General features: G+C 41.6%; 1 protein-coding gene across 2 annotated transcripts in view; it reads left to right on the forward strand.

The window, feature by feature from the left end:
• pbx2 (PBX homeobox 2) overlaps positions 1-15,114 on the forward strand; it is a 52,632-nt gene extending 37,518 nt beyond the window's left edge. The window contains exons 5-9 of one of the 2 annotated variants that reach the window (XM_062973647.1): positions 3,842-3,977; positions 4,241-4,289; positions 4,800-4,888; positions 9,256-9,342; positions 10,426-15,114. In XM_062973647.1, coding sequence (XP_062829717.1) covers positions 3,842-3,977; positions 4,241-4,289; positions 4,800-4,888; positions 9,256-9,342; positions 10,426-10,518 — 454 coding nt within the window. In that variant the 3' untranslated portion in view covers positions 10,519-15,114. Of the gene's footprint in view, positions 1-3,841; positions 3,978-4,240; positions 4,386-4,799; positions 4,889-9,255; positions 9,343-10,425 lie in introns of both variants that reach the window. The other variant, XM_003218035.4, reaches the window with a different exon arrangement.
• Positions 15,115-16,093: the final 979 nt, after the last annotated feature.

Below are 16,093 nucleotides of genomic sequence, written 5' to 3' on the forward strand. Positions count from 1 at the left end.
TGTGCCCATAACACCAGCAAATATGGAGGAGTTGTTGCAGGATAGGTTTGTGAAGTGCCTTATAGTTTTCCAGTCACGACCTCCCTGGAACTGCTGCACACTGGACAAACAAGTGACATAGAGGCAAGCAAAACATGGCAGAGTCCATTCACAGCAAAAACATAGAGGCTTTTGGTCAGCCAGCTGGCCAGCATAGTACAACTGTAATGTCTGACCTTCTCCATACACTGTTTAATAAAATCACATATTCAGTTTTTCATCCAAAAATAACAGGAGGCTTTAATCTTCAGCATTGCACTATTTACAGCTGTACAATCAGTTTATGCAGATCCACAATCCGATTTGTACTTTATAAATGATCCTTAAAGAGTCATATACAGAGAGATATTTATTATTTATTTACCTTATTTCTACCCTGCCTTTCTCTACCCTGAATGGGACTCAATGCAGCTTACATATGGCAACCATTAGATGCCTTAAAATACATACAAACAGAGACTTAAAATCAATTAATTTTAAAATTAATACATATTAAACATTTAATATTTAAAACATTACATTCAATATTAAAATCACATCATCCGAAAATCATAGTCCACACAACCAGATTCACACAGGAAGAGAGAGATTGGGCATTTTATATGACTTTTTATAATCACCTGCTAACTTAACATCTGTAAGGGACTAATGACTGATGCAACCCCTTGTCATAAACCTCACATGATTATGACTCAGGCACTTCTACATCCCCTTCCATCATGACTTTCTCAGTCATTCCCCAAGTGTCCCTCGAAATTGTATTTTCACATAGATTCAACACTGAGGCATTTCTATCTAATGGGTGACTGTATAGGCAAAGAAATACATAATAGAAGGCTGTCATCCATGTAAGCTTCCTAACTATGGAGGAGTGTGGGATGTATTTCAGAAAAACCCTGGCATGAAAATGCTTATTATCACCTCACTCATCAGGGAAGAAAATACTGTATCTCTTCCACCTTTCCTCTGTTCTTTTGAACTGTATGCCTGAAATGTCTAAAGGCATTACAGGGGAGCATTCAGACAGGGCGTTGGATTTTGTATATAATTGGGGGACAATTGCCAGGAGTAGGGATGACACATCAGTCCCGACCCATGGTGCTTTGAAAAGCATCACACCCCTAATAAAACTTTGGGCATCACTAGTTTTGTCTTTTAATGTTCTCCAAAGCTATTTTTGTGGCCCCCAAGAATCCTTGCTCCCATCTCTATATTTCGAAATTGCTCAAAAAGTCGGAATATTGATACTGGCTGTTTTTGCTGCATTGCTAGAGGTCTCTTTCCATTCCACTTGCCCTGTTCTAGACTCAGATGGGCTTCTCTTTCAAAGAGGAAGTGGTCCTTTCCGGCAATTATATGTATTTGTCAAGGGGGATCAAGCTCAAACACATTTCTTGTTTTGGATTGTGATTCCCAAGCTGGCTGGAGAACTTTGGGAGATGGAGTCTAGAAAATGTTTCTTCTTAAACTATGGTTGTACCAGATTTCTTTCCCTGAATCTATAAGCTGCCTCTAGAGAAAACCAGTATGATGTAATGGTTAGAATACAGGATGCTGAGAGACCAGGATTTGATGTCCCATTCATCCATAGAAACCCACTGGTTGCCTTGTTCAAGTCATACTCTTCTCTCAATCTTGGAGATGGCAGTCATAAGCTCCCTTTCAAAGGCTTTCCCATGAAAACTCCATGATAGGTTGCTCTAAGTTACCAATGACTTAAAAACACACAAGAGCCGTTATTTATTTTGTGTCAAAAGCATTGCATAAATAAGTATAAAACTGTTAAAAATAGAAGAAACACAAGCAGTTAAATAATTCTTTACCAAAAAAATTCTGTGACCGCATTCTGTGGCATTAAACAATTTTCCTCCGTGCATGAGACAGGTGTTTTGGGGCAAGCATACAGATGCTGAGTTGTTTGTTCTGCTCCACAGTTGCATAAGGTGGAGGATTCTTCTAGGTCGTGCCATTTTGCCAGGTTGTCTTTTGATCTGCCAACTCGGCTTCTGAGTCTATTCGGGGACTTCCAAGTTGCCCATTCTTAGTTTGCCCCTAGAAGAAGACCCTCGTGGGGGGCCATCTAGTTGGGATTTCCTGGTTTAGCTGCCCAGAGGAATACTCTTGCTGTTGTTGGGAAAACATTAAGAGGCGTAGTGGTTCTCATGAAGCTTTCCCTTGATTTGAGTCTACTGGGAAGAGGCTGATAGCCATGCAGTGGGTGGCTTTCAAAGTGGTCAACCTTATTTCTCTCCCAGTTAGCAGCAACTTCCCATCTAACATCAGGGGGGCAATGCCAACTAGCTTATAGAGTCTATCAACAGGTGTGGGCTTGAGACACATTTGATTATTCTACATGTCTCATTCAGTGCTATATTCACCTGCTTCGCGTGAGCAGATTTATGCCAGACGGGGGAGGCACAATCAGCAGTAGAGTAAGACAAGGCCAGGGCTGATGTTTTTATTAATTTTGGGTCTGCACCCCATGTGCTGCCAGTAAGTTTCTGCAGTATGTTATTGCGTGCATCTACTTTGTGCTTGGTGTTCATACAGTGTTTCCTAAATGTTAGTGTTCGATCTAAGGTGACACTGAGATATTTAGGATGGGAACGGTGTACGAGCTCTTGGTCTTCCCAGGTAACTTTCAATTTTTTTAAGAGCAGCAGTAGGCATTTTTTACTCACCTTATTGCTATTGCAATTGAGGTTTTCAATTATTCAGATTCAATTACTCCAGATTTGATTGAAATGTTCTCTCTAGGCATCTCTAAAGCCTCCAGTGTGATTCTGTGGTCAACTTCCTCTGCTCATTATATTTTTTATTTTATTTTTTTAAATTTAAAATATTGAAAAATTGTGAATTTTATATATTCAGTACTTAAAACTTCATATACATTCTTTAACAAATTTGCAGTACATGTATGTAATAGCTCCTTTAGTATTTTCACTCTCTAACTATATTCATCGTCTCACTCGTTCAGTCGTTTTCGACTCTTCGTGACCTCATGGACCAGTCCACGCCAGAGCTCCCTGTTGGCTGTCACCGTCCCCAGTTCCTTCAAGGTCGAGCCAGTCACTTCAAGGATACCATCCATCCATCTCGCCCTTGGTCGTCCTCTCTTCCTTTTTCCTTCCATTTCCCCCAGCATCATGATCTTCTCCAAGCTTTCCTGTCTTCTCATGATGTGGCCAAAATACTTCAACTTTTCCTCTAATATCCTTTATTTCCTGGAGGATGGACTGGTTGGGTCTTCTTGCGGTCCAAGGCACTCTCAGGATTTTCCTCCAGCACCAAAGTTCAAAAGCGTCTCTCTTCCTTCACTCAGCCTTCCTTATGGTCCAGCTCTCGCATCCATAGGTCACTATGGGAAATACCATTGCTTTCACTATGTGGACCTTCATTGCCAGTTTGATGTCTCTGCTTTTCAGTATTCTAACTATATGATATACTCATATTATTTACCTTTTTTTACCCTTCACCTAGTGCTATCCCTTTACCCCAGACCAGCCAATTACAATACTCTGGTTTCTCTTCAGATTGTATAAATCTTTCGCCTTTTAACTTCCTCTGCTCATGATGGAGGACCAAGAAATTTCTAGAGGGAACATTTCACCAGAACTATCTAGTGTCCTCCTGTGTGAGTCTATGTTCACATTCCAGCAGAGTCATGCTGGAGGGCTGGTTGTACTTTTCCCCCTTTTATAATCCCATAGGTTCCCTTTTTCACCCTGTTTTCTATATTTTCCTTGAAATGGATTGGATACCAATGATGTCCCTTCTCTGCTGCCTCTTCTTTGCTCTCCAGGCGGAAGCGACGCAATTTCAGCAAACAGGCCACCGAAGTACTTAATGAGTATTTCTACTCGCACCTGAGCAACCCCTACCCCAGTGAGGAGGCGAAGGAGGAGCTTGCCAAGAAATGCGGCATCACAGTCTCACAGGTACCGGGGCATTTGGTGGGCAGCAGCAGGTCTGAGATCAAGCGGGATGGGCCCCATGGGTGTGACATGGGGTAGAGGAGTGTATGTGGGGCAGAGGGGTTGGCGGCAGTGGCGGGGGAAAGGCTTCTTATTTGGCTGACCTGTCAATACATAATCCCCTCCTCCCCTTCCCCCCTTCCCTTTCCCTCCTCCCCTCCCCGTCTCCTGCCCCTCCATTCTGATCTTCCCTGCCCCAATTCTTCCCTTCCCCTCCCTCCTTCCAGGTCTCAAACTGGTTCGGGAACAAGCGCATCCGCTATAAGAAGAACATCGGCAAGTTCCAAGAGGAAGCCAATATTTACGCCGTGAAAACGGCTGTCAGCGCCGCACAGAGTGGGGGCGACTCCCCCAACACCCCCTCCTCCGCGGGTAACTCCCCTCCCCCCAAAAAACTCCATCACACCCCATGTTGGTGCAGGAGTCCTTGCCGGGATTGGAGACACACTGAAGTCCCCCCTCCCTGCTCTGAAAGGGCCGGAGGTCCCTCCGCTGCCGGCACTCTTGTCCCCTTTAGCCATAGACAGTGCTGCCCCATTGAATTTAGGAGAAGATGATGCCCCCTCTCTTGCCTTCCCCCACAGTGCTAGTATTGGTGCCCCAACACTTCTGGCCTCAGAGTAGCCAAGGGCTCCTCCCTCCGTTGTGTTTTCTTCGCTTGCTCCCCAGCTAGTCTTCGCAGTGCTATTTATTATTAACCTTTGCTTTGCTAGAGGCAGCTGCATCTGCCGCCCCATTTACCCTCCCACTGTCTTCCCTCCCACCTCTTCTTCTGTTTTCCGGTAGGCTCTGGTGGCTCCTTCAATCTCTCCAGTTCTGGGGACATGTTCATGGGCCTGCAAGGTCTGAATGGAGACTCCTACCCGACATCACAGGTCAGTTTCCTTCACATCGTAGGCTGGCCAGGCATTTTGGTTTCCTTCACTGATTAAGTCAAAACAATGCTGTCGTGATAGGAATGGGGAACTTGTGGGTTAAATTCGGCCTGCTCGGTCATTGAAGCGTCAGGTGAGGCCCTTCCCCAAAGCTCCATACTTGTCAAACTTGGAGAACAGCTTTGCTTAGTCCTCAAGGACAACACCTTAAACTTAAGGCTCCATCTGTTACTCATGCCATGGGATCTCTATATTCAGAGGGAGGTGAGATAAAAATAGAGTAAATAAATACAAGTAAATATCTGTAGAGCAGTGGTTCCCAACCTTTTTGGGCCTCCAAAAGTTCAGCTCCTGCACTTCCTAACAGCTGGTAAGTTGGTTGGGATTTCTGGGAGGTCCAAAGCACTCGGAGGCCAAGGGTTGAGAACCACTGCTGTAGAGCCACAGAATTGGAAAAGACCCCAAGGGTCATCTGATCAATCCTTCACTTTCACTGGGGCTCGTGGCACAGTAAAAATGAAGAATCTCCAGAAAAATGGAAAAACAGTAAATTTAAAAACATTATCTGAGAGAACACTAGGAATCCCTAGGCCCCTTGGAAGTTGACCTATACAATCACACTGGAGGGCCTATAAATGTCTAGAGCAGGGCTTCTTAAACTTTTCAACTCATTACACCTTTCAGACCAAGAAATGTTTACGTGACTGGTAACAAATCACCATTTGCAAAGCCTACTAAACAGACTTTTCCTTTTTTTTTTTAAAAAAAAAAAAACTGAATCATCTGCAGAATCCACTGCTAACACTGCACCACAGATTTGTGTAAATGTCTAAAACAGTCACTAGATGGCATTCAGAAAACTTTTACTGTTACAAGTTTTTAGGACCCCAATATTGAACCAAAGGGACGCCATTTGGGGTTGGGACCCAGAGATTAAGAAGCAGTGAACTAGAGGAGTGTTCTCTATGAATGTCTAGGTCTTTTAATGTGACTCTGATCAACTTCCATGGATTATTCATGGATTAATTCTTATGTTCCTAGAAAGAACCTAAGAATCAGATCCATGATTAATCAAATCTGGAGGAAAAGAAAAAAAATCACAGTAATAAAAAGCAAAGAAAATGTAATTACAGATAATGAAACAATATTGAAGATTTTCCACAAATTTTATTCAAAATTGGATAAAAGAAAAACAGATTCAACATGAAATGATTGATAGTTATTTGATAAGAGTAAACTTCCAAAATGAACAAATGAACAAAAAAAGAGATGAATAATCCAATTACAATTGAAGAAATCATTATATTAATAGAAAAGTAAAATAAATAAATTCTTAGGACCAGATGGGTTCTCGACAATTGATTATAAGAAATTTGAAAGTGAATAAGACCCATGTAGGAGTTATTTAACTCAATTCTATAATCAAGCAGATTTCTAGATACATGAGAAATGGCCATAGTTATACTTATACCAAAGGAAAGACAAGAATTAACTAATTCAAGCAACTTTATATCAATGTCTTTATTAAATGATGAGTATAAAAATCTTCACAACAATATTAGTTGAAAGATTCAAAAAGTTCCTAAATAAATTCATACATGAAGATCAAAAATACTTGTTTGCAAAAAGACATATTTGGGACTATCTGAGAGTAGTCTTGGACATAATTGAATTCCTGGATAAACATAATGAAAGAAAAGCAGCATTAGTGTTCATAGATGCAGAAAAAACATTTGATAATTTAAATTGGGAGTTTTTATTTGCAATCTTTAAAAAAAACAGAACTTTGAACTAATATAGTAAAATTGAATAAATTAAAAACAGAAAGTTCTAAAGTTTTAGTGAATGAAGAACTTTCTAAAGAATGTAAGATTCAAAAGAACACAAAACAATGGTGCCCATTATCCCCACTGTGCACTTTATCATTCAAAGTTATTAGAGAAGATATGAGAGGAGGGGTAAAAAAAACAAAGGGCTGAAAATTAATGATGAAATATTCACACACATTTGCAGATGATTTAATGGTTAGAAGATCTAAGAGAAAACAGAATTTTTGCATACATTAGAAGAATTTGGAAAATGACAAGTTTTAAAATAAACCAACCAAAAAAGGTTCTTACAAAAAAAATCTTAGCAGAAAAAGAGAAGAATAAATTAAAAGAAATATCGGATTACAAATGAAAAAAATAATATATAGGAATAACACTCTTAAATAAGAACACAACAATTTTCAAAACAATTGTGAAAAGACAGGGAAAGAAATGGAAACAGTTATAGAATAACTTAAAGTTGTCACTATTGGGAAGAATCTCAACTATCAAAATGAATACTACCAAAAATGCTATTTCTTTTTCAGAATATTCCAATTATAATTTATGAGGCTCCTTTTAAACAATGGAAAAAAAATCTTAACTAAATACATATGGCAAGGCAAGAGGCCTAGAATTAAGATTTTGCAAGAAGAAAAACAAAGAGGAGGATTGACGTTACCAAACCTAAAATTAGATTTTAAATCATGCATGTTAATTTGGATAAATATTGGATTACCCTGAGAGATGGTTAGAATTAGAAAGCAATGATCTATGTTTTGGGTGGCACACCTATTATGTCCAAAAAACCCATTATCAATGACAGCTCAAAGGTCATTTTGATCTATCTGATAGTGTGGTGAAGTCTCCTTCTCTGGCAATTTTTGTACAAAGACTGGCCACTTCACTAAGAATCTTTTGGTTCTCCAACATGACTCTAGTCAGTTTCTGTTGGAAATCGACTATAGAATCACACCAGAGGACCTAGAATCATAGAGTTGGAAGAGACCTCATGGGCCACCCCCTGCCAAGAATCAGGAAAATCGCATTCACAACACCCCTGACAGATGGCCATCCAGCCTCTGTTTAAAAGCCTCCAAGGAAGGAGCCTCCACCACACTCCGGGGCAGAGAGTTCCACTGCTGAACAGCTCTCACTGTGAGGAAGTTCTTCCTGATGTTCAGGTGGAATCTCCTTTCCTGTAGTTTGAAGCCATTGCTCCGGGTCCTAGTCTCCAGGGCAGCAGAAAACAAGCTTGCTCCCTCCTCCCTATGACTTCCCCACACCTAGTGACTCCTAGAGAGGGGTTCCCGTAGGAATCTTTATCTCAGTGGTTCTCAACCTGTGGGTCCCCAGGTGTTTTTTCTTACAACTCCCAGAAATCCCAGCCAGTTTACCAGGTGTTACGATTTCTGGGAGTTGAAGGCCAAAACATGTGGGGATCCACAAGTTGAGAACCACTTGTTTAAATCCTCCAGTGTGACTCTATAGTCAACTTTCATAAGGAGGACCTAAAGGTTCCACTAAAGCAAAGCTTCTTGAGCTTTTTCCACTCTCACCTGAGAAATTTTTACTCCACCCCAGGTTTTTATGCCTATAAAATAGGTGTAAACATTAAACGTGTATGGATAATAAATTAGTGTTTTCAAGGCTTGCTAAACAGACTGATACTTAATTTTATGAAGTATAGCTGAAGCATCTTCTGCAGAGTCTGTAATAAACATTGCATATTGTTTTATTGCTTTGAGTTTTTCGGGCTGTATGGCGATGTTCCAGCAGCATTCTCTCCTGATGTTTCACCTGCATCTGTAGCAGGTTTGTTCAGAGGTCTGTTGGATGTGAGGTAAATGGAGTGCATATATATCTGAGGACTGTCCAGGGTGGGAGAAAGAACTCTTGTCTGTTTGAAGCAAGTGTGAATGTGGCAATTAGCAAGCTTGATTAGCATTGAGTTGCCTTGCAGCTGCAAAGTCAGTTCGCCAGCTTGATGCAACATTTACACTTGCTACAAACAGACAAAGAGTTTTTTCTCCCACCTTGGACATTCTACAGAGATAAATACACCCCACCTGCCTCATTTCTAACAGATTTCTGAACAAATTTCCAAGGATGCCTACCATAGATGCAGGTGAAACGTCAGGAGAGAATGCTACTTGACCATGACCACACAGCCCAAAAACCCCACAGCAACCCAGTAATTCTGGCCATGAAAGCCTTCAACCAGTTTCATGTAAATGTGTAAAACAGCCACTGGGTGGCGTTCAGAAACCGTTTACTTTTGCCATTTTTTTGCAACTTCTCATTTTCAGTTATAGTCACCTCATTTTGCAATATTCTAGAGAACATTTTGATCTCATCCATAAAATAATCACATCTGCAGAAATGAAACTCTGAAATCTGACGGGCCAACGGTGCATGTTCACGTGTGTCTGTTTGAGTTGCAGTCTGAAACAGAATGACATGTTGGCCCTACCTGCTTAGTCTTTGTGGAAGGTGAAACTCAGCATAATTTCTCTTGTTCATAAAACTGTACTCTCTTTGTTTTTCTCTTTCTTCCAGGTGGAATCGATGCGTCACTCCATGGGGCCCGGTGGCTACGGAGACAGTATGGCCGCCACCCAGATGTACAGCCCACGGGAAATGAGGGTGAGCTTGAGCCAGGAGACGGACATTCAGATGTCACCACAAAGGCCACAACATTGCTAAACCCCATCATGCGGCCTTACATGTTTTCAAAATTTTTCATAACTATTGTAGCACTATTAACCCTCCAAAATCACATGGATTAGGGGCACAATGAAAGTGAGCCTCTGAAAATAAAAAAACTGGAAGTTGAATAATCCTACCTCCCGAAAGAACCCCTTTCTAGAATTTCTGACTTACATCTGACTCATATTTAAGAACAGGGGTGAGAAGAGATCTACCCCTAGGAACAGTTATCAGGGGAAAAGATGTCTTTGCTGAAGCTTTATCACCAATCCTTGTTTCCACAACAAGCCATTTTTTTTCCAAAATCCAATTACCGTATATACTCAAGTATAAGCCATCCCGAATGTAAGCCGAGGCACCTAATTTTTTAACAAAAGAAGTGGGAAAACATACTGGCTCGAGTATAAGATGAGGGTGGGAAATGCAGCAGCTACTGCTAGGTCTTTATTTTCAGGGGATGTCTTATTTTTCCATGAATATGAATTCACATTTATAGTTGAACAAAAAAATGAAAATTTATTATATACTGTACAGTAGTTGTCATCACAAACCAGCATAACCACACAAACTATGAATCCTATCAGGAATTTCTACCATTATTTCCATCTATGGGACATACATTTACCAATCCTGCATGCTCTGGTGTTCTGTTCAGTGAGCATGCTTCCAAACAAAATTTTTGCTAGGTCTTATATTTACAATTCAGCAAAATCTCTGCTAGGTCTTATTTTCAGAGGATGTCTTATTTTCAGGGAAACAGGGTAGAGCAAAACCAGCATTTTGAATTGTGCTGGGAAACAAGCTGGCAACCAATGCAGCTATTGCCGTGGGAGATCCCTGTAGCCAACCCCAGTTAATGACGTGGCTGCCACTTTTTGAGCCAACTGAAATTTCTGAGCTTGAGCTTTTAAGAAGGCAAAATGTTCGGTCGCTTGGATCTTGCAAGAGAATGCAGTTCCAACATAACATCTCGCAGGAAAATGAATTATCAATTTTTTTTTCTTTTTCTCCCCACATTAGGCTAATGGTGGTTGGCAAGAAGCGGCCACTCCATCCTCCGTGACTTCTCCAACAGAAGGTCCTGGCAGCGTCCACTCCGACACCTCCAACTGATCCTGTTGTGCCATGCCTCTATCTAAAACCTCCCCCAAGCCCTCTTTTTCATGCTCCTCCTGGCTCCAGGGAAGGAAAACACACCTGAACTCAGCCGGGCAGGGAAAGGACTCTTTTCACTGCCAAGGGATCACTATGCTGGGGTGGGGATGGGGAGGGAATCCAGTACTGCACTCCTCAAGATTCAAGGTGGCCGTGCTCCCTGGGGAAAATAAGTCAGAAGCCGCCCGATGTGATCTATCCCATGATCCCGAGGGGCACCTCTTAGTAAACAAGATGCAAGCCTGGAAATGGTGAAGGGGACCCAATATGAAGACAAGGGGGCGGTGGGGTGGGGATGGGCAGAAGAAGGACAGTTTATCTCCTTGGAGGGACTGGGGGAATAGTCGTACATGGCACCTGCGATCAGTATCGCAACCTGCTGGATTGATCTCATAGGTAACATCTGCCTGAGAGGGACCTATATATAAATGGCATCTCCTGTAAGATGTGATCCAAGATGGCAGCAGCGCTGAGAGGTCTCTTGGGATGAGACAGGAAGTTTGCCAAACAGGGCTTCGAAGTTGGCATCTCTCCATGACGGGATGATTCCAAGATGGCAAACCGGTGTCTTCCTGTTACAATTGACTTGCAGTGTTTTTTTTTTAAAAAGGAGAAACAATCAAAGATTTGGATTCTGTGTCGACCCCAAGATGGCATCTTCTCCCCTGGCCGTGCTCATCCAGGACAGCGTCATCCTATACAGAATCCATTAAAAAAAGAAAAGAGAATAAAAGAATGAAAATGAACACAGAAAGTGCTGCTTTGCTCCAGTCTGGACACAAGATTGTGCAAGATGACAGCGATAAACTCTTGTGTGGGATAGATAACCCAAGTACCTTGGCTTGAAGAAGTGTTTCCTTGCATACAAAGATGTAAGACAGCTATAATCTGAATGAGGAAGTGGATGTCCCTCTGAGATGCCATCTAGAAAGAAATTTGGGAGCCAATATGTGGCTGACAGGTGCCCCTGTTTAGACTAAGAGATGTAGCCGACAGGCATCTCTCCATTAAGCTGAGCTCTCAAACACAATATGGTACTTTTATCTAACAGACCATGGTAGTTGGTGGAGGTTAGATCACAGTTCAGAACACTAGAGGAGGAGAAGGAGTAGCAAGCACAGACTTCTGACCTCCTTTTGTGCACGGCTGGATGCTTGAAATAGGCTAGGGATGGATGGAGCCATTGGGAAAAGGGAGCCCATCTCACCCAAAGCATACCTGTTACATTAGCTGCATTGCGAGTAGTGGGGATCCATTTTTCTTCCTATCAGAGTGCATCTACTCTGTAGAATGAATGCAGTTTGACACCACTTGAGTTGTCATGGCTCAGTGCTGTAGAATCGTGGGAGTTGCGATTTGGAGAGGCCCAGCGCTCTTTGGCAGGGAGTACTGAAGACCTTAAAACTAGAATACCAAGTATCCCATAGCATTGAACCATGCTCTTTATCAAACTGCCTTCAGTCTTGATTTCCATCCCTTTTAAACCCCCCTCCCAACCATTTATTTTAAACTGATCACTTCCTATTATCTATTTTTTCTTGCTATTTCACAGTCTTGCTGCTTTTCTGTCTTTTCAATTCTTATCCCTCCCTTGACCTCTAGCACCGGGCTAGGGCTTCTTTCTACGAGTCAAATGTTATAACCAACCAGGTTTTCCCTTCTCTGAGACATTTTTTGCCAGCCGGTCATCTTGGGCAGAACAGAAAAATGTACTGTCCAGAAACAAAGATAAAAGTTTTCCACAAAATGGTACAGATTTGGGTGTGAGTGCTGGTCTGGTGGCAATAGTGATGGCTATGTGGCGGCTCAGGATTTAATTACATTTATTATATATTCCAAATGGTGTGGTTTTTTAAAAATAGGTAGTCTCACACACCATTATAGTTTTGAATGAAAATCATCCCCCGTGGACCTGTTACTGTCATTGGAAGGAAATTTCCCATTCATAGGAACTGGGATACAATAGGAGGATTGCTGGGATCGTGATGGGAAAAGTCTTGACTCCTCCTTCATGCTTCCTAGAGTCTTGCTCACCTCACCTGAATGCTATTTTTTTATCTTAAAAGAGGAAATCACAACTGTAAACTCTCCACATTTGCTGGGTTTAGGGGCACAGGACCCTCATGAAAGAGAAAAACCATGAATGATTAACTTGCTCATTTGTGCCTGTGAGAATAATCAAACCTGCAAAAATCAAAATGGCAAATGTGGAGGGGTAACTGATACGCTTAATGAAATGTATGGTTCAGAAATCTCAAGAAATGTCTCTTTTGGCCATTATCACAGTTCCCTGAAAACTGCCAGCCAAGATTAATAATAATAATAATAATAATAATAATAATAATAATAATAATACTTTATTTATACCCCTCCACCATCTCCCCAAAGGGACTCGGGGCGGCTTATGAAGATTATATGAAGATAGTATAAATGGTTTAGCGTGCACACCCATAGGGAAATGTGAAAGTTGGTGAAGCCTCACCAGTTTCCCATATAAACTGTATAGATGTCATAGGATAGTGTTACTCAAAATAGTGTTCCCTGATCTATTGGCTGCCAGTCCCTACAGTATTTGCAGGAGAGGACTGGTTGTTGCCAATGAACACAAACGGGATTCCAGTCCCTGGCTCAGTGAAAAAAATAATTGCTGGTTCCAGGGTGAGATGTCTTTTGCAGTACCTAGGAGTGGTGCCGTAGCTGTGTGTTACAGATTTCCTTGCAAAGGAAACCTAAAGCATAGAAACAGCTATGGATGGTAAAGTAGTGTTTTGTCAGGAACAGTGTAATGGCTTTAAATAGTCTGGCAGTGTAGTGCTTTGCAGTCAAAATGTATGCTGTGTGGACTAAAACACAATATTAGTACTGTATGCCTTTGGTTGTGCAAAAAAGCTCTGGATACAGCCGGCCTTCCACATTCACTAGTCAAAAACCATGAATAAAGAAATTATTTTTATAGGAGCCTCGGTGGTGCAGTGGATTAAACCCTTGTGCCGGCTGGACTGCTGACCGAAAGGTTGGGTTGCTGACCTTTTGTCCCTTGCAGGGACATGAGAAAAGCATCCGGGCATCCCCTGGGCAATGTTTCTGTAAACAGCCAATTCTCTCACACCAGAAGCGACTTGCAGTATGTTTTCAAGTGGTTTCTGACACGATTAAAAAACCCACTATTTTATGTAAGGGAATTCCTCTCTAGGGATTTCTAGATCTTCCAGCATGGCTGTGTGGTCAGCTTTCATTGACATTGCATTGCATTGGAGGACCTAGACATTCCTAAAAAGGACATCTTTAATCAAATCTGTGAATAACCAAATCTGCAAAAGTCAAAACCACAACTCAACACATTGGTGCCTGTGCTTCTGTTTTTCTTTTGTCCCGATAGAAAGCAGCTTGGAAAAATAATTGGAACACAACCTATTTATGATTGTCCAATTTCTTTCTACCCTTCCTCCCTTCCTCCCCCTTTTTCTTTCTTTCCTCATCTCTTCTGTCGCAATGCAAGGGGATGTAACCGCCTGGGTCTATGAGGTTAAATTTGGCTTAATCCCAATAGAGGGCTTAGTTCAGAGGTATATTTTCACTATTAGGATGGGGAGGGGGGAATAGTATGAATGTGTAAATAGTACAATATGGAGTGTGAATGATCTGAGCGAGAAAGACTGAGCTGAGGAGTAAGATGAAGACGTTAGTCTAAAAAACATTGGATCCAAGAACAGATGCGGAGACATAAACTGGATGATATGGATAGCTCTTGGAACCGGTGAAACAAGATGAATAAAAACTTGCTGGAATGGAGACATGGTGGGATGCTAAACTTTAAAATTTCCTAATGGGAACGGAAAGTAAATATGGAGGCAGGAATATTAAAACTAGAAGAGTTAAAAACTGTTGAGATTATGGGCCGGAAAGGGAGAAGTTAGAACAGTAGCAGAAAGGAGTCTATAGAGTGTGTAAAAAATTATTCATTGGGGGGGAAACTCAGTGGCACCTCTTCTAAACAGAATGGATATTCTGGGAGAAATTGATGGAAGAGGGTATGAGAAGATACCAGAATAAGGCTCAAAAAAGGGAAAGTGAATAAAGTCAGTTGAAAAGAATAGATGGAGAAAGAACCTGATCCTGGAAGGCATCGGACACCAACACGATTTGAACCAAGAATGAATGTGATGTGCAAGATTTTCCGGTGACATAAGAGGCAAGAGCAATGTCAAGTGACCGGACCCACCAGGCGCTCCCCTCCGTGCTCACGGGAGAGCTCCACGCTAGTCAGTCCAATCGCTTTATTACCTCATGGCGCAAGAAACCAATAGAGACTCGGGACAGAGACCTTTTGAACCTGCTACCTCTGTGTGCCCTGGGCCAATGGGGGAGACCAGGCTGGGAGGAAATGTCCCCCCCCCCCCCAAAAAAAAGACATTGCCCCATTCCCCTTGACGGAGGGTGCTGGGGCCCATTGCCTGACTGGCCATTGGACTTCTTCTGTTTTTGGCTCTAGGTTTCCTTTGCTTTTATTATTCTCATCATTATTTTTCTTCTATAAAATTGATGACAAGTTTTGCCGTGCGAGTCATTTGTGGTGGCAGTGAAACGTTTGCCCCTTTCCCTTTCACAGGGTAGTTAACGCAGAACACGACCACACTAATAACATTCAGGTGCATAAAAGGTCTTGGGCTGGATCCACATGGTAGAAGTATAGCAGTTTGACATCACTGCCATGGCTCAAGGCTGTGGAATTCTGGGGTTTGTAGTTTTGTGAAGCATTTACCTCTCGATGCATTTGTACTGTAGAATTAATGCGGTTTCATACAACTTTTACTGAAATGGCTCAATGCTTTATAATCATAAGAGAAGTTGCTTTACAAGGTGCTTTATCATTCTCTAGTAAAGAGTGCTGGTGCCTCAACAAAGTACAACTCCCAGGATTCTGTTGCATTAAATCATGGCACTTCCAAGTGGTGTCAAAATACAGTAATTCTACATGAACGATAAATCCAAAGTTTCTTCCGTATAGTTCTTTCTTCTTTGTGGCCTCTGTGAAATCGCACATATGGGTCTTGTACACAAGGTGCAAGACAGGTCAGAATTCTCTAGAGCTCTTAAAAATCTTATGGTGTTAGCCTCACTAATTCCCCTTGAGTATATAGCCTGCTATAGGGACTAACACCTCCTTTCCTTTTCGTCTGCTGCAGTAGCAGCAGCAAAGGAATTGCTCTCAGCTCTCACTCTAAAGCAGATACAGTAGAGTCTCACTTATCCAACATAAATGGGCTGGCAGACCATTGCATAAGCAAATATGTTGGATAATAAGGATGGATTAAGGAAAAGCCTATTAAACATCAAATTAGGTTATGATTTTACAAATTAAGCACCAAAACATGTTTAACAACAAATTTGACAGAAAAAGTAGTTCAATGCGCAGTAATGCTGCACAGTAATTACTGTATTTACGAATTTAGTACCAAAACATCCCAATGTATTGAAAACATTGACTACAAAAACATTGACTACTAAAAGGCAGACTGCTTTGGATAATCCA

The sequence above is a fragment of the Anolis carolinensis genome, chromosome 2 (genome assembly GCF_035594765.1).
Source record: "Anolis carolinensis isolate JA03-04 chromosome 2, rAnoCar3.1.pri, whole genome shotgun sequence".
Classification (NCBI taxonomy): domain Eukaryota; kingdom Metazoa; phylum Chordata; class Lepidosauria; order Squamata; family Dactyloidae; genus Anolis; species Anolis carolinensis.